The sequence below is a fragment of the Octopus bimaculoides genome, chromosome 14 (genome assembly GCF_046866305.1).
Source record: "Octopus bimaculoides isolate indiv1 chromosome 14, ASM4686630v1, whole genome shotgun sequence".
Classification (NCBI taxonomy): domain Eukaryota; kingdom Metazoa; phylum Mollusca; class Cephalopoda; order Octopoda; family Octopodidae; genus Octopus; species Octopus bimaculoides.
The window spans coordinates 3,055,048-3,082,485 of NC_142941.1; the positions used below are offsets into that span (position 1 = coordinate 3,055,048).

General features: G+C 33.2%; 1 protein-coding gene across 1 annotated transcript; it reads left to right on the top strand.

Moving 5' to 3' along the window:
* The first annotated feature begins 3,963 nt into the window (after nucleotides 1-3,963).
* On the top strand, nucleotides 3,964-27,184 carry LOC106867374 (protocadherin gamma-B6). The gene is made up of 4 exons (XM_089362197.1): nucleotides 3,964-4,183; nucleotides 17,289-19,720; nucleotides 23,065-23,221; nucleotides 25,447-27,184. Exons 2-4 carry the CDS (start codon nucleotides 17,345-17,347, stop codon nucleotides 25,491-25,493), a joined length of 2,580 nt encoding a protein of 859 aa, XP_089218323.1. The 5' UTR covers nucleotides 3,964-4,183; nucleotides 17,289-17,344; the 3' UTR covers nucleotides 25,494-27,184.
* Nucleotides 27,185-27,438: the final 254 nt, after the last annotated feature.

The window sequence follows — 27,438 nt, forward strand, 5'->3', positions numbered from 1 at the left end:
TCAGAGTGTAGATTCATTTTCCAAAGTTTGTGCAGATGGGACTATGACGAATGAGAGAAAATATAGACAAAAATGTCGAATGCAATCTTGACAGAATAAATTAGTTGAAAAAACCAAAGTATTTAATAGATAGGTATTAAAAGAACAATTTATCTTGTCAATATCACCAAGAACATTTGTAACAGCATTTGTTTCCAATTCTACTCAAGGAAAAAAGCTCTCAGCTGTATTTACATATTGAAATAAAATGCATTACCATCCCTGCTTTACAACGTGCTAAAAATGAACTCTGAAATGTCTGAAGAAAATAATTAAATACTTCAAAAAATATTTAAAAGATATTGTTTTATGCTTAACCATGAAGTTTAAATTCAGCATTATGTTGAAAAAAAATTCTATAATCTGAGTTTCTGTTCTACTAGCCAGGTTGCTAATACTTGGTTACAATATTTATACAAGCAGATTATGTTACAATCCAGTAGAGAAATAGATTCAATTTCACACAATATTTAATAGGAGCACTGTCATTATGACAACGAGGGTCCCAGCTGATACGATCAACAGAACAGCTTGCTCGTGAAATTAACGTGCAAGTGGCAGAACACTCCATAGACATGTGTACCCTTAACATAGTTCTCAGGGAGATTCAGCGTGGCACAGAGTGTGACAAGGCTGGCCCTTTGAAATACAGGTACTACTCATTTTCGAAAGCTAAGGGGACTGGAGCAAGGACACAATGCGTCGCTGGGAATTGAACTCACGACCTTATTATCATGAGCTCCATGCCCTAACCACTAAGCCATGTGCCTCCATGCACAATAAAAGCTTTACTTAACTGGTTCTGTAAATAACATAACCTTTGATCATTTCTTTTATTATCTGATACCTCAAATGAGATAGAATCAAAACTACTATCAAATTTTTGACATAAATAATAAAACATTAAAGCAGTAGTGTATTTAGAAGGTTGTTTGTTTTGGCTGATCAGAGAGTGACCATTGGTTTCACCTCTATAAAGTGTTTAGCTGTATAGGCAACTTATCAGACTTAATTGGCTGGAGGCACATAACAATGGCAGTGATGCCAGCAACAACTCTAGTGGTAGAAGCAATAACAGCTTCAACACCAGCATTGAGCCCTAATACAAGTTTGGCATACTCTCTCTTCTTTTCACATGCGTGCGCATGCACACACACACACACACATGCAAACACACACAAATATACACCCACAAGCTTGTAACCCAAATAGATCTTAAAACATTTAATGGCAATTTTTATAAGACTTTCCAGTGAAATCATAAATATTGATGTTCATTGCCAAAACCAAAAAATATTTCTGATCCCTTCCCAATGATAATATAACTGATACACTGACAAGACTAGGATTCTGAACTAAAATAGCGAATAGCAGTTCACATAATATGGTTTTCTTGAGGTGGGGCACTAATGGATAAATTATTGATTATAAATAATCATCTGAAAAGAAAAAGACTGTTCCATTGATAATATCTAATTAATCTTCCATTACCAAACTGTAAAAATATCTAATCAATAAAAGTTTCACCCTCTTTGATATTGATCTATGATTATTCAATTGACTGACTCACAAAACTCTCCGAAAAAAGTAGTCATTGAAACTTGTAGGTAAGTTGTAGAAACAATTAATGAAATCCTACCATTGTAATGAAATATTTTAATTAAAGCTTTCTTTTCCATTAGTAATACATATGTATATGCAATATCTGTTCTCATATTTACTGAGACTATGTACAGTTTTAATGAGCCAAGTGTGTATACACACAATCATTGATATATGTAAGTTCATATGTATACATGTAAGTGCATGTGTGTGTGTATACCTGTAAAATGATAAACCTATAGAGATACAATAATATAAGGGGTTGGAGATGGAGGAGATGGATGGTGTGTGTGTTTGCATGCAGGGGTGAGTATTTATGTGTTGAAGACAACGCAAGGAACAAATTATACGGCATGTAGATATTTTTGCCAAATTTAATTAACTCTGAGAAAACGCCTAAAGAAAAAAATGAGGATTAAAATATTAACTTCAAAAAGTTTTCAGACATTTTAAACTACATTAAAGATAGAGATGATGGGGATGTGTAAAATGGTAGAAAATATCTTCAAATTATTTAATAATTACATTTTCTATTGTGACATTTTCAGTATAGCATAAGAGTCTTTGGATAAAATAAAAAATTAAAAAAACGTTTTTATTGACGATAACGTCAATAAAAACGTTATACATCAGTGTTCTACTTCAACAAGATGTTTTTTTTATGACAAGCAATGCAAAGACTTCCGCCCGTCCCCACACCCCACCCATATTCTCCCAAATTTGTTTATTTTAAAAATTTGTTTTGCCAAAAGCCTCCGTTTTCGGATAGGGAGTTCTGGAAAATTGCCAAAAATCGGCATTGTTAAATTCTTCCCACCCTTCCCCGCAAGTTCTTCAATTTTGACTTTTTCCCCAACACTAACAGTAACCTTAACTCTAAAACCCTAGCCGTAACTACAGAAATGTAATTGTAAATACCTTGCAACTGCTGCGATAATTATTAACTGGTAATTGAACGGTAAATGTGTATTTTTATATACCTTGGACTTGCCACCTTATTGTTCCACCTCCAGCCGTTCGTTATATTAGTGAACACACACTGACACACCATTTTGCTGTGGTGGCTCAAAAATTTGGAGAGCAGATATTGGAAGAGCAAGTGAAAGATGTATGTACGTGTATATGAAATGGATGTGTTTGTGTGCGTGCGCATGTGTGTGAGAGATAGAGTGAGTGAAGGTGTGTGTCGTGATGATTGAGGTCTTTTAAGACAGGGGTTTTCAAACTTTTTGACTTGCGGACCCCTTTATATTTCAGGCTTTACCTAAGAGACCCCCTTATAAACGCTTATGAAATTTATACATAAGTATTTGCTTAAAATAACATTTTTACATTTATTCATTTAACAAATAGATTTATTGTCAATTATACACACAGGATTTTTTTAATACATACTTAGTGAGAAGGATGTGCTTGCTTGGCTTTGCACAAACTGTCAATTCTTGGAGATATTAATGACAAACATAACGTAAGTAACTTTCTGGAGCAAGTATGGATCTGTATTTGTTTTTCAGATTGGTCAGTGCCGAAAATCCTGCTTCGCATAAATATGCTGTTGCAAACGGTAGCAAAATCTTAACTACCTTTCGAGGTAACAATGGATACTCGGAGGCTACAGTAAGCCAGAATTTCGAAAGTGGTTGCTGCATAAAACTGATTTTTAAAGTTCTGTCGCATGAAATTTCAGCCAGTTCTTCCATTAAACGGATTTCTGATCCAGTCAAAATTTTCAATACTATCTGGAACATCTTTCGAGAAATATTTGTCAAAATGCTCACCTACTGATATCAAATGTCGTTTAATATCTATAATTACCAAATCAACATTAACCGAGATATTCGTCCAGTGTAGGAAACGTATCTAAAGTTTTCTTACTAACTTTTGTAGTCCATATATTCAGTTTTTTCTTGAAGGCTTCTATTTTGTCACGACTAAATAAAATATTTGAATTTCTTCCTTGTAGAGATAAATTCAGTTCATTAAGTTTGTTGAATATATCTGCCAGATAAGCAACTTTGCAAAGCCAAATTTTATCAGCCATTATCGAAGCCAGTTCAGCATTATAATCACACAAAAAAAATCAACAGTTCTTCTCTAAGTTCAAATAAACGCTGGATTGTTTTACCTCGTGAAAGCCATCTGTAGTGAAACCTCTCTCTCAGGCATTCAATCATAAATGATAACGAAGCTGCTAACAGCTAGCCTTGGACCCTTTCTGTCCATCATCCTGATTGGTTCTTATTTTGCGCGGCAATTGTCCCCATGTTCTGCTTGCTAAGGGGGCATTACATCCAATCGCCGGCTTCAGATAACATCACGTGAGAAGGAGTTTTCAGATCTCTCACAGGTCTGGTCATTGACCACAAATATACAGAACACAGATACAGCCAGTTCCAGCGCCGACGTCTTCACCACCAATGTACTGTCTACCATTGTCGTCGCCAGCAACATCAACAAGCGCGGTTTTATCTCGACACTGTTGAGTGGAGTTTCCACTCACGAACAATAGTCAGAACTAACCAGCGAGAATATTCCGTATCAGGTAACACGGTCACAGCATTCGACACTCAACACACATAGTGTGATACTACAGCTCTGCTCCTTGACCACAACTTGTGTAACTTTTATACGAACTGGTTTTTCTCTATCTCAGCGTTTATGACTTTTTACAGTCTATGTTACAGACACTCTTTCTATGTTTCCTCTCATTCACACGCATACTTGTACTCTCACATATTGTACACACACTATTGCTTAAACGACTGTCCGTCACTTCACATTGTTTTATACATTCTCTTGTACACCAAGGCCTGATTTATCTACTGTGTTAATTTTATATGTCGCATGCACGCGCACACAGACACAAACAGTTTCACTTTGTTAATAAATTTATTCTCATTATATATCTAACGGTTGAGTTTGTCCTAAGTTCTTTTACTGGCACTATGGCTCGTATCTCACGGTGAGCCTTCCTTCCAACTTATATATCTTGTTTTGTGTTCGACCGTGCGACATGGTAAAAAGGAGCCTTTACCGTCTACGTCGCCATCTCCTTTGGTTCGCACGGTCGAAGTATTACACATCTTACCTCTGTAAGAAGCAACAGACTTGAATGTTCATCCCCCATCGCACCACAGAGTATTGCAAAGAAAAAACTATACAGTGGTCTTGTTTTAATGAAATTTATCACTTTAATACAACATGACAAGACTTCGGACAAAGAAGCATCCATTTTTTTGGCAACCGGAGCTTCTCGATGAATCATGCAATGTGTTGCAGTGATGTTAGGTGCTACTTTCTTAATATATCCCACAACACCCGAGTAAATACCAGTCATTGATGCCGCCCCATCTGTACATATGTCAATACACTGGCTCCATAACAAGCCTGATTGAAAAAGAAAAGTGTCCAATACTTTGAAAACTTTCTCCCCAGTTGTTCTAGTGGGCATAGGATAGAAAATCTTCAAGCATTTCACTTTCCCAACAATATCGCACATACACGATAAGTAATATCTGTGCTTTCATCAAGTTGTAATGCAAAAAAGCTTGTTTTCACTGTCAATTAACTGAGATTTTATATCTTTTGACATATCTTCTATTCTTCGAGCAATTGTGTTGTCTGACAGTGGCACAGCTTTCAATTTCGCAGCACATTTTCCATCCAAAACTGCCTCACACATGTCTATTGCACAGGGCAATACAAGTTCTTCAGCAATATTATGGGCCTTAGCACGAACCACTCGCAGTGCCACTAAATAAGATGCCCGTAGTAGTTTATAATTTGATGTTATTGACATTTTAAAAGTTGTTGTCTCTTTTTAATATGCATCCTTTTTTCTTTCAAAAAAATATTTTGGTTTTGTGGCAAATTGAGGATGTAGTGTTGTTAAATGTCGCTGCAATTTAGCTGGTTTCAAGGCTTCATTCGACAACAGCTTATGACAAAGTAAACACTGTGGTCTGTTAGCATTAGACACACTTTCAATGAATCCAAATTGAATATACTCCACGTCGTGTTTTCTTAATTTATTTTTCTGTACAATCTCTTCTGTCTCTATCAGATTCTGAGTTGATTTGATCATGAGCTTTCTGTTTCAAAAATTTATCCATGAGTAACGCTTGCACCCTGAAAATTTGAACGTGAAGCTCTTGCATGTGTGAAATAATTTTCGTATAAACAACGTTGACGTATAATGGGCAATAATGTAGGTTTTATGCCATTTAGGAACATTAATAAATAAAAATAAAAAAACAGGGTAATCTTCAAGTTTAGGGGGTTAAAAAAGTAAATAAAAATATTCAAGGGAAATAACTGAACGACTTACCATTATTATTCGTTTTCTTTTAGCTATTTATAAATAAGTCGCACACGTGCTTTTTTTTTTATTTTCTAAAACCTCATGCGACGGAATTTTTTCTTATAAAAGTTTAAAATGTCTTTTTCTTTTTACAAAACGGAAACGACGGAACGGAGTCAAAAACAACAGGCAGAAAAGAAACAATTATGCATGGAGAGAACTTTGTCGATGGAAATGATAATGAAATTCAGCAGATAAATTTCTAGGAATGCATGCTGATCTCAATGAGATCGTGTTCATTAAAAATAGATATTTATTAATGAAATTTTCTACAGTTATGCTCCAGATGTTTGAATATATTGCACTGTAGAAAATTTCATTAAAATATATCTATTTTCAATGAACACGACCTCGCCGAGTGAGGGTCACCATGCAGTTCTAGAAATTCACCTACTCTAAATTATACACTTCAGAAATGGCAGCCAAAAAATAAACGTTTTTTTCTTTTGAGATTGAATTCCGCCATAGAAATTCATATAGATAAGATGAGATTGAGGATTTCGTTTTCAGCAACAGTAAGATGTTGTGCAGCCTGTCTTCAACGAGGCATTTTCGATTTCTCATAAGAAACTATGATATTCAATGACATGTGTGATTTATTTATAAACAGAGTAGTACGGAAAATACTGGTAAGACGTTCAGTTACTTCCCTTGAATATTTTTATTTGCTATTTTTACCCCCCTAAACTTGAAGATTACCAAAAATCAGATATTCAGACACTGAAAATTTATAATTTGAACTTCACTGGATGTGTAAATTAACAAAGTACCTGTGTGCTTCTTTGGATCTGACTAAGCAGTCTTAACTCAGCAAATACGTGAACGCAAAAAAAAACACAAATTCACACTTTTCTTATGTCACGAACCATAATTAATGTGAATGGAATTCCTGACACGCAATCAATGCTCAAGTGACAACTTAATTGTTTTAATCGATGGGACTTTTAGGATATATTACAAAATTATTTACCTGTTATTTCATGCGCTTACATTTACAAAATATAAGAAAAATGATTTCGATTAAAAACGTATATAAAATCAAATTGCTCATAAAAAGTATTTGCTGTCCATGGACCACAGTTTGAAAACCCCTGATTTATACAATCAATTGAATATATAATGTAAAAATATTATGATTTAACATTGTTTTTATATCAGAATTAGCTTGGCCAGTGAAAGTAGCAAGTTTAGAAAGTCTAGAAATTGAAATACTAATCTGAAAACTGCCTAAAGCCAGCTTAAAGTTTAAGGTATTTACAAAAGTAGAGAGTGATATATATCAACAATAAATTGTAGACAAATAATGTTAGTGTTTAATAGATGTGAGAACAGGAGTAAGTTGAACACGAGTCCATATGTAGATAGTATGAACTAAAAGAAAAATGTAAATTATAGAGTAATTCAGTATATAAATGTGTCCAGACAGCCATAATATTCTCTTTATTCAACACTGACACGTGAATCTAAACAGCCTTTTAGTTTATAAATTTCTTTCTTTCAAGTTCACTTTACACGTACATCATTGTAATCTTGCTTTATTCAAATGCAAGACTGCCTCTTTTACTTTACATGTCTCACTGCCATATGTAATATATTTCTCATGTGCATGATTCTTAGATATGGTGTAAAAAATATGAGCAGTTGTGACTTGGACATTATGAACAGCTTTGATTGCTCACTAGATAACTTTTGTTTCCTAGGTGATATATGTAGAGCTGTTGCTACTTGTTTGTGAAGATGGTAGTGGTAGTTTGAAAGTAGGAAAGGATTTGAAGGCAATAAGAGCTTTAGGTAAGTGCTTACTATGTTGGCAACAAAGTACAAAAGACACTTGTGAGTTGGTACAGTTACTCTACAGCAAACTGCATATTTCATGGGTGAAGCAATGTAGAAAGACAAGATGCAGAGTAACTGAGAAAGCAAATGGATATTAAAAGAATTGGTGGATGTACATAGAAGAAACATTTATACTTATATGGATATGTAATGCTATCTGGATGATGCATGTTGGAAAAATTGTCAGAGCTGTCGGTACATAATAAATCAGAGAAAAGGCTTGGGAAGAAATTCTTATATCAGATATGACAATATTGAACCTCAAAACTAAAACAGCAAAAGAGAAAGATGGCATATTGCTGTCAGTTGAGGTAGCAATGAAAACTAAATAGAAAACAGATTTGAAATGAAACTGTAAATGTGGATTATGCACACACATACGCATTAAATTACAGGGTACAAGAGGTATTTGAGGACATTAAGAAATTGAATAAAACAAATCTACTCTACTAAAAACTAAATATATTTAATAAAAATTTGTGCATATGTTCTTTAGAAAATTAGCAATTTCAAAATCACTGTGTTCTGCATATGTGGCAACAATAACTGAATGTCTTTTTCTTTCTTGTGTTAGCATTTTATCAGCTATGAGGGGATCTGAAAGAAATGAAAAACTTTAAACTGGTTTGAAGAGATTAATTATACTGGTAATTGAGTGTCCTCAAATACTCCTCAACCCTGTATATCATATATTTAAATATATATATATATATATATATATACACAATCATACGCAAACATATTCATTATATTTTCATTATTTTAACCTCTACTTTTCCATGCTTACAGAGGTCAGATGGTAATTATTCAGTCAGGTGCCCTTTCTGTTGCCAAACTTCATGTTTCCAAGCAAGGCAATAGTTTCCCATGGCCAGCTCTGTTTTCATGGAAGATTGGAAATGAAGTCCACAGTTTGTATGACAGTGATGCTCATGTACAACTAACTATTGGATGATGTCAAAACAAAGAAACACAAACAAATATATATATGTGTGTGTGTGTACATATATATATATGTATGTATGTGTGTATATATATATATATATATTAGTGTTTATGGAAAATAATAGAAAATACGGAATATAAAAAACAAAACAGATGAAGTAATAGTCTTAACTTTACAGCTGTTTCAGATTTAGCATGATTACTGCCATAAAAATATCCTATAACTAGATGTATTGATGAATGGAATAACAGGAATTTTTATATATCCATGAGGCAACTTTTGTGTGTTGTATGTGTGTGCACGTGCGTCTATGTGTGTGTGTGTGTGCACACATGCACTTGTGTGTTTGTATGTATTTATGTATACATGATGACATTTATTGGATGAAAAATCTCCATAAGCTATCAGCAATAAAAGAAAACTAAAATAGATATAGTAAGAAGTAATAAGGTGAGATCTGAGGAGTCTAAGGCCCACAGAAACAATAATGAAAGATTAAAAGGTAGAGCAATATATGCCCCATTGCAGACTCAGGTACAGTAAACCAATAAAAATGATACCTACTTTGCTCATGTAAACTTTTTTAATGCAATCCACTTTTAGAGAGAGATAGAATAGGTGTGTATGTGAGTGAATAATTGGATGTGTGTATGAGACTATGTGAGTTGTTTTGACAGCAATAAAAGATATGTGTAATTTTGATGTAACAGAAACATATTCCCATTGAGTATATACCACTTTACCAGTCTTTGGAACAGAGATTTGTTATCTACTGTATTATGGTAGTCCATTGCATGTTGGCACAGATCAGCTGTAGATTAAATCAACCTAAGAACTTGACTGATATTTAATGCTATTTTTTTCCCAAAAGGATAGAAGGCAAAGCTTACCTTGTTATAGATTGAACTCAAAATATAAAGTGCCAGAATAAATACAAAGATAAGAACAAATTTTGCATGATATTTTTAAAATGCTGTCTGACCACCAGCCTAATGAAGCTGATGATATAATCACCTTCCAATTTCTTGAATGATCACTTTTCTACACACACACATCTGTTATTTATGTGTGTGTGTGTGTGTAAGTATGTATGTTTATGTATAAGAACTAAACTGCAAAGAAAACTTTGGAATAGCAATAAATATTTATAAATTTGAACACTCTTATGCATAGAAAAGTGTTAATATATGTGTATATTTGCAAATATTCATTGTGATTAAGGCAAATATTTTCGACCTTTTTTTTAAATAAATAATCCTTTTCAACCCATGAAATTTTTGCTAAGTTTTCATAATATGAGGGAAATATTACATATATTTATATGGGCATACATATGTATATGTATTTATATATGTGTGTGTATTTGTTTTATATGTTGCTAAACACTGTTTTCTTTTTATTAATATATTCTATATGAAATATGCTTTTCTATCATCAAGAATGCTTAGTTTTCATGGGTAGTTACACATGTTAGTATGCAAATATGAATATGTATCTTTGTCAGTTTGGGAGAGAGAGTGATTGTGTGTGTGTGTGTGTGTCTACACTCAAATAAATGCTATTATGTCCAAAAACCTGATATAATAGGCATAAACTGAAGCTAAATGTCAAAAATCTCTAAAGAAACAAATTTTCTAAGTGAGGATTTTCACAATATATATGACTTAGGGTGAAGACAAAGCAGATATGACAATAAATGGAAATTGTTTTCTGAGCTGACAGTTTCTATTGACATTTATTATGAAAGTATATTTTATATCTCACTCTCATAAATGCATTCTCTCTAACAACAATATACCATTACAGGAAAACATCCTGTATTAGAATATAATACCACAGAGAAATCTCTTTGAAAATGTTCTTATTCCTTTCATTTCTCAGTTTCTAAAATTCTTTTAAGTTCCAAAGACATATATTCTTTCTACATCTTAATATCTTCATGAAAATGTCTACACTTAGAGTTCTCTTTATATTTGAACTATCATTTTCTATTCTTGGCTATATCCATTAACATGGTTAATCTCTATTTCACAGCTTAGCCTTTCAATACCCTGCAGTATTCTATCATGTAGCAATGTTAGCATTCCATTAACTCAGTATTTCCCGTGGCTATTTTTCATTAAACTAGCCACATAATCTCAGTTCAGAAACAGAATAAAGAAAAATATACTGAATATATTTTGACAGGCAAACGTAACTATATACACAGATTTAGTTGTTTATTTTCTGTATAATGTTGTTTAAATATTTTTTTTAATAATATTTTTGTCAGCTATCATAAATATTAATATATATTATTTCTCAATTTTTCTATACTGTTTTACACTTACATATTAGATATATGATAGTATTTATAAAAATGTATGTTCATATTATCAATAATGTTGAAAGTTTTCATACAATATTCATATTTTAAATATATATACTTATATAAATGCACACACTTACACATATGCATGCATATTAAATAGCAAGGAAAACAGTAGATTAATTTAATCATTTCATTCTTCATGTAATTTCAGTAATACTTTAGTAATAGCTATTATACATTTAATTATTTAAGAGTCATTATAGGTATTATATCCTCTGAAGACATATAAACTAAATGTTTAATAACTATCACTAAGTATTATTAAAATATTACTGAAATGGATATAAAGAATGAAATAAATTAATTGGTTACTTTATTTGTTATAGAATCAATGCATTTTTACTCTATGGTTCAATAGAGCCACATGTATGAAAACATTCTTGTGAGCACATGTGTTTGAGTGTATTGAAATATACTTAGTTTTAAACAAAGCATGAATAAAAATTAAGTAGGAAGAAATATGAATTTTCTGACATTTACCAAGCAGGTAAGACTTATGACTAATAAGAAGATAATTACTATCATCATTAAAGGGAAATGTACTATGTTGTTGCTGTTATTGTTATTATTATTACTATTAAGGCAGTGAGCTAGTAGAATCATTAGCATGCTGGTAAAATGCTGAGAAGTATTTCGTCTGTCTTTACATTCTGAGTTCAAATTCCACCAAGGTCAACTTTGGTCTTCATCCTTTTGGGGTTGATAAATTAAGTACCAGTGAAACACTGGTTTGTTGTAATTAACTAGTCCCCTCCCGCAAAATTGGGGAAAGGAGAAAAAGAAAAAAAATGTGCCTATAGAGGAAAGGATTATTATCATTATTAAGATGGTGAGCTAGCAGAATCCTTAGCATGCTGGGTAAAATGCTTAGTGGCATTTTGTTTGTTTTTTTACATTCTGAATTCAAACTCTGAGGTTGACTTTGTCTTTCATCCTTACAAGGTTGATGAAATAAGTACCAGCTGAGCACTGGGGTCAATGTAATCGACTTGGTCCCTCTCCAAAATTGCTGGCCCTTCTTAACACCAGCCACTCCACTCTATAGAGTGAGAGAGAGAGAAGATAAGAAAGCAAGAGGGAGAGGAATAGAGAGAGAAAGAGAGGTACAAGAAAGAGGACAGAAATAGGTGTGCTGATGTAAAGGAGATACTTGGTTACCTAGTCAGACAGAAAAGCAAAAGGAGAGAGAGAGAGTGATCAAGAATGAGGACAGAAACAGATGTGCTGCTGTAAAGGAGACACATGGCTACTCAACCAGAAGGAAGAGCAAGCAAAAAAAGAGACAGTGGGAAACAGCAAAAGTGCAAGAGAGAACAGGAGAGAGATTGTGTGAAGTGCCAGGGTGTACTCACAAGTAACAAGGATCAGAGAATAAATGAGATGAAAGAATAAGGAAGAGAGAGATAAATGGTGGTAATTGCCAGGGCATGCCCTCAAGATACAGAGGTCATAATATATGCAACCTGGTGTTGCTAAGAAGGCATGAGTAGGGATTGCAGTAGCTGGTGAAAACCTGGGTGTAAAGATGAGGTGGGGAAAAGCAGTAATACAGCGAGCAAGGCAGTAAGGGCAGGGAAAAGGAGTGGGAGACAATCATATACACTATGTATATGACTTGAAGAAGAAATGTGAGGAAGAGAAAGATGCAGTTTAGAAGAGATGTTGTTCAGTTTCTTGGGGTAGGATGTGTGAAAAGTTTATTGTTACATGTGGGTGGGACACAACACTTCTAGCACTCAGATGTGGGTGGGTCTTCTCTAGAACCTCATATGGTCAGACATCTCGGTCCATTGTCATTTCCTCCGTGAACCCTAACATCCTGAGATTGGTTCTCATCATTTCATCTCATGTTTTCTTGGATCCCCTTCTTCCACAGGTACCATCCACTGTCAGTGACAGGTACTTCTGTATACAGCTTGTCTTTACTCATACGCATCACATGTCCAAACCAATGCATTCTCCTCTCCAGCATGCCACATTTAATTCCTCTTATACCTAAGTCTCAACACAGTTGCATTTTGTTGATCATGCACACTAATGCTGCAAATCCAATGATGCATACTACCTTCATTCCTCTTCAGTCTATGCATGTCCTCTGTATTCAGAGCCCATGTTTCACTACCATGAAGTACAAAGTGTATTCTATATGGAGAATATCTGTCTCTCATCTCTCTATATATACATATACCAGACAAAGCATTATGAGAACTGAGGCATCCCAGACAACAATTATGGAAAAAAAAGTAGCATGACAGATTTTGATTATAGGGACCATCTCAAAACATTTCTCTCTAATGTCACCATAAAACTACATTATTTGCATAATGTGGAGATGATACCACCCACGCTGCTCAAGCAATCTTAACATCAAGTTTACAATTCATCTACAGCTGGGACCCTGTGGCATATGCCCTCTACATGAATCAAGTTCATAACACTTAACTAGCAAATCAATGAGATTTAAATTTCTCAGCAAGAATTTTTGATATTTTCAAATTTATTATGACAGTCTAAAATAACTCAAAAAATTTTGATATTGATGTATTTTATAATCTCATTACTTTCATTTGCTTGTTGACTTGAAGATACACAAGGACCTTTTGTAAGGAGAAAAGTAATTCCAGTTCATTTGACTTATAAGGATTCAGATTATCAACAATAAAAGAATGGAGGACAAAATGAACTTTTAGGGGAATAGAACTTAGAAACTTAATTATATAAAGCATTTAAACTATTTCTGTGGTAATCGACTTCAGCTCTAATTATTAAAATAAATATTATAAATAGAAAGAACTGAAGTATTTTGTAAAAGAATAGGAAGTATTTGTTGCAAAACCTATAAAAGAATTGGAAATTTTGTAGAATCTATAAAACTCAAATTAGATGAAAACTTAACAACTTGACTGTTATTTACAAAAGTGCACTTCCATTTGTAGATTTCACATGAAAGTGAGCAATCTTGTAAGCTGTGAGCATGATACTTGGTGACTATCAATTTAAAATTATGACCTGGGGTCATAATCCAGCTGCATTTTTCAAATTAATGTCAGATGAAATATTTGGGAAGAGTATGAATCAAGAAAGATTGTTTCATGTTACAATACCAGACAATAAATTGTTTGAATTCATGTGGAGTTAAATAAAACTTTGGAATTGCTTCTAATAGGATGAAAGCAGTCAGCTCTGCTATGCAAAACCAGTTTTCTAAGGGACAAAACGACAATTTTGAAGTCTAAAATCAGACTGGAGGGAATTGTGTATCAGAGAAGACTATTCGGATTTATAGGATTTAATCAAAAGCACAGAACACTCTTTATGTGGAAGAGTGAAAGAAAGTGTGTCCATTTGTATACATTTCTCTTTTGTGTGTAGAGAGTATATGGATATGAAAATGCATGTGTTTGTGGAGACAAATACACATGTATAAATGTGTGCATGTATATGAATGTGATGTAAATGCACCTTCACAATCTGATTTTACTGACTCACTGTATAAATTGCAGTAAAAAAAAAATTAATATGTCTTCATCTTTATATTAATGAAATAACAGTAAGATTTATTAATAATGAAGCTTTGAAGAAATGAGAGATAGAAAATTAGGTTCTTTGCCATAGAAAGTTAATCAATCTCATTAAAACGTTGCCTCTTATCTTTCTTCCACAGTAGCAACATCAATAATAATAATAATTCTTTATACTATAGGCACAAGGCCTGAAATTTTGGGAGAAGGAGCTAGTCAGTTACATTGACCCCAGTATTTGACTGGTACATATTCTATCAATCCCAAAAGGGTGAAAGACAAAATCAACCTCAGTGGAATTTGAACTCAGAATATAAAGATGGGCAAGGCAGCAAGCTGGCAGAAACGTTTGCATGCCGGGTGAAATGCTTGGCAGTATTTCATCTGTCTTTACGTTCTGAGTTCAAATTCTGTCCAGGTTGACTTTGCCTTTCATCCTTTCAGGGTTGATAAATTAAGTACTAGTTGCATACTGACGTCAATCTAATCGACTGGCAACCTCCCCAAACGTTTTAGGCCTTGTGCCTAAAGTAAAAAAGAATATAAAGATGGACAAAATGCTTAGCAGCATTTTGTCTGGAATGCTAATGATCTTGCCAGCTTGCTATCCTATTAATAATAATAATAATAATAATAATGTTTCAATTCTGGTGCAAGGTCACATATTTTAGGGAGCAAATTAATTGAGTGGCTCAACAATAGTGCATGACTGGTACATAGTGACTTGGGAAGGATGAAAAGTAAGTGTAACCTCATTAGAATTAAAGCTCAGAATATGAAAGCCAATGAGCTGAAATTACAAATACTCTGGCCATCCTAATATTAATAATGATAACGATAATGACAATGAGTCATTTTAGTAACACCACTGCCACCACCACCACCATAAAAAGAAACCAAAACAGAAGATAAGCAGATATGTGAACAGAAGTAAGCAGTTCAAGGAGAATAGATCATTCAAAAATAATCCAAAGCAATTCTTCTGTGCTTTGGAAGAAGTGAATAGGAAGGATGTTGTTCCTAATGCTGACCAGGCCAAAGAATTCTGGAATGAGATATGGGGAAACACTGTGATGCATAGAAGAGATGCCAAATGGATAGAATCGATCAAGACAGAATTGCAAAGAGGAAATAGACAAAGATATATTGCCATATGCACACAACCAATGTCGGGTATCAAACTGGAATGCTCCTGGTCCAGATGGGATCCATAGCTTTTGGTTGAAGAGGTGCAATATAGTTCATGAAAGACTGGCAACTCAATTGAATGAATGTGTCTAGCAAGGTGAAGTTCCCTCATGGCTGGTAATGAGAAAGACAACACTTGTAATGAAAGATAAAAGGGAAATTACCATCCCATTATATGCCTCAACATCATATAGAAGGTACTTAATGAAATATTTGTGGAGAAGGCAAATACTTTTCTTTCCATATGTTAGTTTAAAGATGAATAGCAGTGGCTATAACTGAAGCCTGAACCTTCAAGGATGATCAAATTGATGTGGCTATTCTGTTAAAATTCTCATACGTTGATGAGAAGAATTTCAAAAGGTTGAGGTTCGAGGAATAAGAGTTTAGTCAAAGCATTTACTTCAGTGTTTGGATGGAAGGATAGGGATGAGGAGAATGTGAGAGGTAACAAAAACTGATGGGTTGCAATTGATATCTTATATGCTCAGAACTAACACTAAGAGAAGAGATAGAGGAAAGAAGCAACATTTTGCTTGGCAAATGTGTATAGGACTCTCATGAAAGAAAGTTAGCCAGTTAGATATTCATTTATTTTTCAATATGATGCATGACTTTTTTTGGATTTGACTTAGGTTGTTTTTAAGCAGCATAATCCAAGTTATGAGAGATCTATTCCTATATGGCTCACACTAGAGCTTTGTAAAGCTAAAGTATTTTTAGTCCTACAGTTGACACTTTATCTTTTGTGACATAGTTTAAGCATTGTAATATATGTGAGGTTGCAATGAAAGATTATGAGGCTTGCATTTGTAGCAACTTTGAAATTTTAATTTGCACGTTGTTCTCATGAGTAGAGAGGGTGAAGTACAGCTCTGTCTTTAATATTTGTAGCAACTGTTTCTTTATATTGTTGAAAGAAACTAGGATATCATATCCCTCAGTGGAATATGTTTCCAAGCTCTATATTCATCACAGCAGTGCATGTCAAATGTAAAGTGTTTTGTTTGCATGATAATTATGCTCATGTGGAAAAGATTATCAAAAATGAAGGCTGTCATCATCTGTAAAGGAGTGTTTTCAGCAACAGTTAACATATGTGGGTTAGGTCTATTGAGATTATGTGTTAACCTTTATTGCTAATACCAAGAGAGAAAAGTGAGCAGTGGGAAGAATGGATTCTAAATAATTAAAAGAATCATCTTTTGCAAAAAGGAATATAGTAAATTTCTTGAATGTCAGATAGAGATGGAGATTGAAATATGTCTAACTTAGAGACAAATAGAAAACAAAGAAGTTTTGTGAACAAAAGATTAAATTACATAAGGAAAGCTTTAGGAATACAATGAAATGAATGTGCATTGAATAAAACAGTAATTCTTGTCATGGTGTGATTTTTAATACTCTTATTTTCTTTCTTTACAGAGCAACTCACTAAATACTTCACATGCTTTACTCCTATAACTGTGATTCCAAGCAATATGTTGTTATCCATATACATATTTTTAATCTTACTGCACTGTTGTCAATGTGTAGATCTCATCTATCATGTACAAGAAGAAAAAGGTGCAAACACCTTCGTTGGAGATATTGCAAGTGACTCACAATTGTTTGCTAGTTTCTCATCTCAGGATTATGGACACATTACTTTTACTCAACTCAAACGCCGGCAGTCTAGTAGCTCTCTTCTGTTCAATGTTACTAAGAGTGGGAAATTATACACAGCCCAACGGTTAGATGCTGACTCTCTTTGTACATATAACAAAGAATGTTCAAAAATTGTCAAAGTTGCAGTAAGGCAAGCAGAAACATTTATAAAAGTATTGAAAATCAAAGTGATAATTGAAGATATCAATGATCATCAACCTGTATTTTCTGACAAGCAAATTGATCTTCAGTTTTATGAGACAGATGGGAAAGGGACAAAGAAATCAGCGCCAAGTGCCATAGATGGAGACATGGGAGCTTTAAATTCCAAAATTAACTATAGACTAAAAAATAATGTAAATCAGACATTTTCATTATTTGTTTCCAAAAGAGTTGATGGTGTATCAACATTGGAAATTATCTTAGAAAAAAAACTTGATCGAGAGATCAAAGATCTATATTTAGTGCAAGTTGTTGCTCAAGATGGAGGTTCTCCACCACATCAGTGTATTCTAAATGTTCAAATTTCTGTTATTGATGAAAATGATAATCGACCTGTTTTCTTTCAAAATATGTACAATGTTTCAGTGAAAAACACTCATTCAAGAATGAGGCCTGTTGTAATATTATCAGCAAAGGATAAAGATTCAGGTGAAAATAGTCATGTTTCATATTACTTTAGTCCCAAGACATCAGCAATTGCAAGAGACCATTTTAGGATCAATAAAGAAACAGGAGAAATTTTCCTTGATAAAACATCAAAGTTAAGTGAGAAAATGAATTTTAAGTTATTTATTGAAGCCAGAGATGGAGGTAGTCCACCTTTGAGTTCAATTGCAACAGTTATAGTGAGTGTCTTGAATCAAGAAAATAATGCCCCAACTATAGATGTAGATTTTGTTTCTGTATTAACTGAAAACACTACAAAAATAGTTGAAAGTACCAAAGTTGGTAGTTTCATAGCATATGTTATGGTTACAGACAATGATGTTGGACACAATGGAGAAGTCACATGTGACCTTAAACATGAAAAATTTAAACTTTCTGCAATTAGTTCAAAAGAATACAAGGTTATTTTAAAAGAGCGTGTTGATAGAGAAATTGAGGATCATTATATAATTACAATAAAATGCCAAGACCATGGATTCCCACCATTGCAGAGAGAAAGAAAATTTTCCCTTCAGTTGATCGATGTCAATGATGTACAGCCAATGTTTACTAAAGACACATTCAAATTTTTGACCTATGAAAATGAAAAACCATCATTTCCAGTTGGATTTGTTAATGCCACTGACCCAGATTTAGGGCTAGGAGGCAAATTGTCATATGCTTTATTTGATAAAAACCAATTTGATATTCCTTTCAAAATAACAGACAATGGATTTATTTCAACTAGAAAATCTCTTGACCGTGAACAAAACAGCATTTATAAATTTCAAGTTTTAGTCAGAGACAATGGAAGTCCATCACTTAATAATACAGCTAACGTTATTGTTGAAATTATGGATGAAAATGATAATGCTCCTTATTTCACCTTTCCTAGTGTTAGCCCCTTTAGTTTGGATCTTCATTACCATCCACAGAGTGACACTGAAATCACTGTTCTGAGAGCATCAGACAGAGATAGCCATGTAAATGCTTTCCTTACCTATGAATTAATTGGAGGTAATGATAAACGATTATTTATGATTAATGCTCATTCAGGTATTTTATCTTTTTCTCGAGCAGTTTATCAAAATGATGCAGGGTCATATGAACTTCAATTTATAGTTAAAGACAGTGGAAATCCAGTTCTATCAGCAACAGCCATTTTGTCCTTAACATTGACAGTCAGTAATAAAACATCAACAATGTTAACAGCTGTCCAGATTCAATCCAGTGATATGATTGATGTAAACTTAGTTATAATTATTGTTGTTGTAGCAGTGGTGCTGTCTATTGCCATTGTGATATTCATTACAACATGCATTGTTAAATACAACTACCCCAGAAATGCTAACCATGGCACAGATGTAAATACTTCATACCAGTCAAGAAGTGAAATGCGAAATCTCATTTATCAAACTAACAATCGAGTTTCAATGACAAGAGGCCAAAATGAAGGCATGAGTCCAAATACTCCATCAATGAGATCAAGGGGTCAATTTTATCCAGAAATCGAATCTCAGAAACCTTCCACTATGATCAGAACACTTTCAAAGTCTTCACAAGTAAGTTCATTGCTTTCATTATCATTATTTTAAGTTGTTTTATTGTTCAAGTGAAAATAATTGAGATTGATTCATGATAATATGAAGTAACTGAAGATTAATTTGTTGGTATTAAAACAAAAACTGATTTTTAAAATACAATAATGTCTGAAATAAATTATTTTTTTGTTTGGGAAGCAAGTCATTTTATTTTACTTCATTTACTCCTCCCTTTTTAGCATTTTTTTTTTCACTTCATACTCTTTCTTTTTGGCATGTATTTGCAGGAATTCTGTGTTCTTCCTTTTTCTTCCACTTGTATGCATGGGTTCTACCACCTGTAATGGTATTGGTACCTGGAATGTGTTATACAATCATTCCATAGGTTCTTCTAATCTGTCTGATTCGTTTTCTATGAATCTCTTCTTTAATTGGTTCATGTGTCTTTTTTCAATACCTTTTTTGCTTTTTACCCAATACATCATTTTTCCTATATACTTTGTAATTTCACCTTCTTCCTAGTACTGCTTTCCATTTTTATACAACATCATGTACACCTTATCACCAATTTTGAAAAATTTTTATATGACTTTCTTGGCACTTTTTCTTTCCTTGGCAGGTAACAGTTTATCAAAAGCTGATTTCACCTTCCTCATGAACATCAGTTCTGCTGGTGACCTTCCTGCTGGTGTATTGGAGTTTGGTGTCATCCTGTACACCCTTAGGAATTGTTGCAGAGTGACTTCTTCTGTGACTTCCTTGTTTGCTTTTCTCAAAGCTCTTTTAAACATGTCAACAAATCACTCTGCCAGTCCATTTGATCTGGGATGGTAAGGCACTACAATTCTATGTTCTACAGTGAACATTTCGCAGAATTTTCCATTATCAGATACAATCACGTCTGGGATACTGAATCTTGCGAATAATTTGTGCAAAAAATTTATTACAATTAAGGCAGTTGGTCTTTTGCATTTAACAATTTCCGGTCATTTTGTAAACCTGTCAACTACCACTAAGTAAGCGACTAAGTAGTAGTTAATGGACCCAAAAATCGATGTGTAGTCTTGTCCATGATTTTTTACTTCTAGCCAAGGTTCCCATTTTTGAGTTGGCAATTTCACTGCCAGAGCAGGCTATAATTTTTTTCTACTGGCAATAGTGTCCTTGACATGTGCGCTATGGCCTTTTGGGCTGCCATCATCACATTTGTGTAGGAGTATGGCACCTACTTTATACTCACTACCATCTGTTGCAAGTGTTATCTCCAACTTTGGATCGAATTGTTTATATCCTCATCACCACTGTTATAACGTGAACTCTTGTCCACTTGTATGTTATTTGTTGACAGTGTACTATCCTTGTCACCACTATTATGTTGTGGTGGTATTCCATGTCTTATTATCTTTGACTTGTCTATCATGCTTTGCTGATAGCTCTGCAAGACGATGACTGGGAAACATCTAGAGTGCTAACATGGAGAGTGCTAACTTCATTTCTTTCTAGCATTTGTAGGTCTTCTGCATTTAGGCCCATGTCTCACTATCATGTAGTTTTGCTGTTCATATGCAAGTATCACAAATTCTGCCTTTTACTCTAAAAGACAAACCTTTTGTTGCCAACAGAGATAAACAGCTCCCTGAACTTTCATCTGCCTGTTCTTAGGCTTGCTGCTATACTTTCAAAACATCTTCCACCTCTGTTAATAAAGGTACCTAGGTAACAGAATCAATCTGTTAGCTCTGGGGAAATTTGCTTGGCAACTAAGAGTATTTTATTTTGTGTGCACTCTTCATGCTTATTACTTCTGCACAGCTGTCATATACAAATCTGCTTTCTCTAGTAACCTGTCCATGATTCCACTGTACCTCTTGTGTGTCCATAGTTTGCATTGATTACACTGTATGGAATTCTACCAACTTCTCTTCTATATGTTGGGCAAGGTCATTTCTCTGATGGGAGTAGGGTCATATCTACTTTCTCATTTGCTAATATTTTAGGCTTTGCTAAATTACTTTGAAGCTTTTCAATTCCAAGTTTGGCTTCCATGCTTGGAATTTCTCCTCTAATCTTACTACAGTTTCTGCTATAAGAATGAGGACATCACAATATGTGAATTCCCATTTTTATGGTTAGGAAGTCTAAGATGACTAGATAGGGATAGAGAACTGAACCTTGCTGGGCATACTAAATTCATTGCTATTTTTGTTTCTAACTCTTACCTGCCAACAGAATCTCTGTACATGGCTTTCACAAGCCATTTAACTTCTCTCAGCTTCTCAGCACCCACCGGATCACCAAGCTAGGGATTCTGTCAAAGGCTTTCTTTGGATGAACCAATACACTGTTAAAAATTTTTGAGAAGTACAGATAAAAGTCTATTATGTATCAAATGAAGATGCCAATCAGTAATTTTAACCTTCAAATGCACTTTTAAAAGCGCTGATGTATGAACAGGGTTAGGGTTAGTAACAAAAATTATAGATTTAATTTGAAATTCAATTTGAAATTTTACAATTTTATTTAGATGAAGTGAGATGGAAATGCTGTAAAAATTCCACATGCAAAAAGTTCCACACACCTATTCTGGAATAAAATTTTATGATATATTTTTACTACAAAAATTAAAACAGCATCTTAATCAAAACAGGTTCATTACATTTTCAAAGACTATATATAACCTTTGTTGCATAATCAAAATTAAGATCTTTCTTAAATAATATCACAATAAACTTTACGAAAATTACAACAATGAATAAAGTATTGCTTTCTACCTCTGATGAAAGTAAAATTAAAAATTAAAATTAGAGTGTAAGAAAAAATGCTTTGCAGCATTTATTCCAGTTCTTTCTACTTTCAACTTTGTCTTTCCTTTCGAGATTGGTAAATAAAGGACCAGTCAAGTGCTGGGAGTGAAGCATCCAGCTAAATCCCTCTCCTCAAAATTGCTGGCCTTGTACATAAATTAGAAACAATTATTCCTGATAAAAGAGAGGTCATTCTAATATTTACTAGTGTTAATTTGAGACATAACTATCAACTAAAGAGCTAACCAGTGCCATCTAACATGACTATCAGCGGAAGAGCTAACCAGTGCTATCTTACTAGTACTATCAGATGGAAACTGAATCCAAGTTTACTAGGAAAAGGCTTATACCACAAAATATTTTTTCAAATATAAGATATCAGCACATGAACAACACTAAATTGCTACAGAATATTCTTATCCTTAATAGAGATTTCTTAAAAGATTTTAACAAATTAGAAATGGAGGAACATATCAAAACTGAAGACTGTAACTGATGCTCTTTTTCTGTCCTCACCAAACTTTATATTTACAAGTTTTTATTCTTTTTCAATACTCTTAGATGTACAGTCAACCTGTTACTGTGACATCTGGTGGTGAGCCAATGGAGCAAAACATTGTTATGGTCCCTAACTATCTGAGTGATACAATGTCTACCAAAAGAGACAGTGGACATAACTGGAATGAAGGAGAAACAAAACAATATGAAGAAATACCTGGTATGTTAGTGGTTATTTTCTGTTTTGTTTCCTCCTTGCTATTCATTAACCTTAATTTATTTGAATTGAAAGATGCTCCAAAACATGAAAATTATTATATTTGTAAATAAACTGATCATAACACAGAATCTAGCAAAAATAAGTTTTCTGTGTAAATTAGTTAAATTAATGGCAAGGATATTAGCAGGCATTAGTTTACTAACAAACCCTCTGATTTATAACATTATGGCTGCTAAAATCTCAATTTTGTTAAAATAGCCCTCTCAAAAATGCAAGAAAATAGGAGCATGACCCACAACTAATGTACAGTTTAAGTTTAAACACAGAAAGGAGTATACAAGATAAATCCAACCAACTTTATAAAATATCACTCTCATTTTAGCTCAGATCCTGAATAAATGGATTTGAAAAAAATACTATGCATGATACTTGAAAGAAATGTTTTACATTAACTGATGATAGAATTCAAGTTCCTGTTTTGAAACTACTTTTTTTTTCTTTTCATTTTGGAATACAATGTATATTTACAAGTTATTATTGTCATTAGAATTACATGTTAAAAAAACTTCCTGTATTGTTATCATCCTTGAAATATGCAACTGGATATGAAAGTTTAAACTTTCAGATAAGCATATAATGGAATTCAGTTTGTCTTAGCAGGAAATAAAATAAAAAAATTTGTTGGCTATAACTGAAAAATATACATATATATATGTATATATTTTGTCAACATATATATCCCAAAAAGAAGCACATACTAAAGCATAGAGCAGTAGTGTATTTATATGCAGTGAAGTTTATGTCTGGTCATAGAGTGACCTATGGTTTCACATCCATAAAGGGCCTAGAGTCTGATGAGCCATCCATGGGGCTAGGCTCTTTATGGATGCAAAACCATTAGTCACTCTATGACCAGACACAGACTTAACTGCATCTAAAAATATACATATACATATATATGTATGTATGTATGTATACACACACACACACACACACACACACACACACACACACACACACACACACACACACACACACACACACACACACACACACACACATATATATATATATATATATACACACATACATACATACATACATATATATATATGCAGAGTTTGACCACCTCCTGTACCTACACCTCAACCTCAGCACCATCATGGCATCTGATGTGGCTTTTTAAACCAGACAATGTTCTGAAAAGATACCCACTTAGATTGCACATCCGATTTGGACCACCAAGAGCTGCAGATAAGTTCTGATCTTTGTGGATCTTTAAATGTCTTTTGAGGCCTCCATTAGATTTGCAAACCTTCTGCCATACATTGCATTCAAACGTGTGCTCAAATATATAGGCAGAATAGTTGGTGGAGGTTTGTTTTTCATGGGTTCACAAATTAGATTTGAGCCCAGCAAAAGAAAGGCATGGTCTGTCACAAACTGTGCACACAAAAAGGTCATTGTCATTCACCTTCTCAATCGTAACATTGTTCCTTAGATCTCTGTTGAGTCTTACATGCATTATCCTGGATTCTTCAAATACTTTCACTCCACACTTTTGTTCGCCATCCAACTCGATCTGAAGCAAGGGTTTCCATGTCTTCTGGGTCCATTCCAAGTGACTGCCATCCTTAAACCTTTTTTTTTTAGGTTTATGCTGATAGCATTTCCCCTCTGCAAGCTCACCATAAAACAGGTGTTTTGGCATGCGTTCACCTGTCATTCAAACAATATGACCACACCATCTCATTTGGTACATATGTATGTATACATATATACATGTATACATATACACACACACATATATATATTGTGTGTGTGTGTGTGTGTGTGTGTGTGCTTGTGTGTATGCATACATATGCCACCAGATAATCCTCATGTGAAAATTATGGTTTAAACTTTAAAATTGTCTGGAGATTTTAAATTATTTTATTTCTTTAACAAGATATATTAAAAGAAATGCAAATCTCACAACGTTAAGTACATATTCTAGGACAGAGATCTAAGATAAAATATATTCACCATTTTTTAACTGGTAAGTTATTTTTACAATATATTTTTTAACCTACTGACGTGATAAATCTGATGGTCTAATTCAAGATTGAGTATTACTGTCAAGCATTTTATGGTTTATAATTATACTTAATTTTAAATTGGGTTTCTAAAACTATTATCCTGTAAAGATAAGTTTGATAATTTTCTCTTCTTTTGGCATTTTCCAGGGCTTTACAACTTCAGACACATATCATCCACTTCAAAGATGGACTGAAACCACAAAGACAGACATATAAAAAGAAATCAATGAGATTGTAATAGAAATGAATCAACAAACAGGGAAGTGAACAAAATGCCTATAAGCCTTCCAGAGACAGAATCATAAAACACCCATTTATGGTTGCATTCGATTGTAGGAGTGATATAGTACCATTTAATGTGAACGAGACAAATGTCTTTGAAATACATTAGTATTGTTAATATTGAAGATAGATATAACAAAAAATATTTTTTACCTCCATTCAATCATACAAGGTATGCATACAGACCATAACGAGGTGAACATGGATCTTATCTTCATTTTAAATATTCTGGTTTATATATACCCTGATATATGTTTTCCCTGTGTACAGATACATAATTATGCACATAATATACAGAAAATGTGTATGTAAAAATGTGTACATACACATTTGGGAGTATGAAAAAGACGACTCATCCTCAATACATGAAGAAGAGTTTAATTAATTTGGGGTGATGCTAAGTTCAAGTATCACTGTGATTGATTTTATCTTTCATCCCTTCAGGGTCAATAATAATAAGTCATTTCTAGATTTAATTTAATCATCTGTAATAACTTCCTTAACCATAAGAATGTATGAAATTTATATTTTAGTTATTAAGGTAACAATATTTTATGCTGTATATCCTACATTTATAAAATAGGATTTAAAACAGTATGCAGTATTTATCATTTAAAGGAATATTTTTCATATTCCATGTTATGTGATGTAATGTCTTTTGCAAAAAACGATCCTATATTTAGAAGAGAAATATTTTTATATAACGCTAACTGCTATAGTAAGCATAATTTGGCATTAATCATATTATGTTTTAACTAATAGATTATAACAGTTACGATGATAAGTGTAATGTATATTACTACTAAACAAAAATGCATGTGTCTGTGCATTTGAGTAGGAATGTACATGTCAGTGTACATTTGTTGTGTTTCATCCCAAGTCAACATTGATTCAGCGAATTGATTAAAGACATTCCAATCATGAACATCCTATCTTTTTCCAAGGAACCCAGAACCATATTTACTAATGTGCCCTCTTATGGTAGTGCATGATTTGAAGAAAATTTGGCTGCACTCTCTAGCAGGTCTAGAAATAAACCATGTAGAGGCCCCAACATTGGTCTGTTGAATGTATTCGAAGCATATCTGTATGGCAATTCTGTGATTTTCTTTCAAGTTGAAATTTTTAACATTAACAATCACAATTATATACTGAATGAAGATGATCTAAACACGAAATATTACTGAATGTCATCTGTAATTGTGCATTTTCAAAACTTTTTATAAAGTTTTAAAGGTAAACATGTCAATTTAACAAAGGGTTTTGTTAAGAGTCATTGACAGATATTACAAATTAACATTGTTTATAAATTGATCCAATGCTTCAAGACATAAACATATTTCAGATGACATAAACTGAAATTTCAAAGGGAATCAAACAACTTAAATCTTCAGTTATTTTTATTTTGTAATATTTGATATTGTGTAATTTTATCAAATCAGTTATTTCAAAGTAAAACTTTTAAAACACTTTTTATTTCCAGGAAATTTGCTAAATGCTTTCAAAATGAAAAGAAAAATTTCAAATATCTCCAGAAAAAACATTTTTATAGGAAATGTTTTCACACATTGGTAAATTATACAATAAAGAAAATGATTTCTCATTTTTGACTTGTTTCCAAGAGAAAATCTGTTCCCAAATTAAATGTTTATTTGTTAAATAAAAGTCATTGTAAAATCTTTCCTTACAGAATATGTATGTGTGTGTGAGGGAGGGAGAGAGTGTGAGAGATGATTTATATAAAAGAAATCTCTATTTTAGGTAATGTAATATTTTAATATTAAAACATTCCAATCATAATATGATTGGAATGCTTCAATAGATATGCATGTCATTAGATTTTACACAAAATTTGAC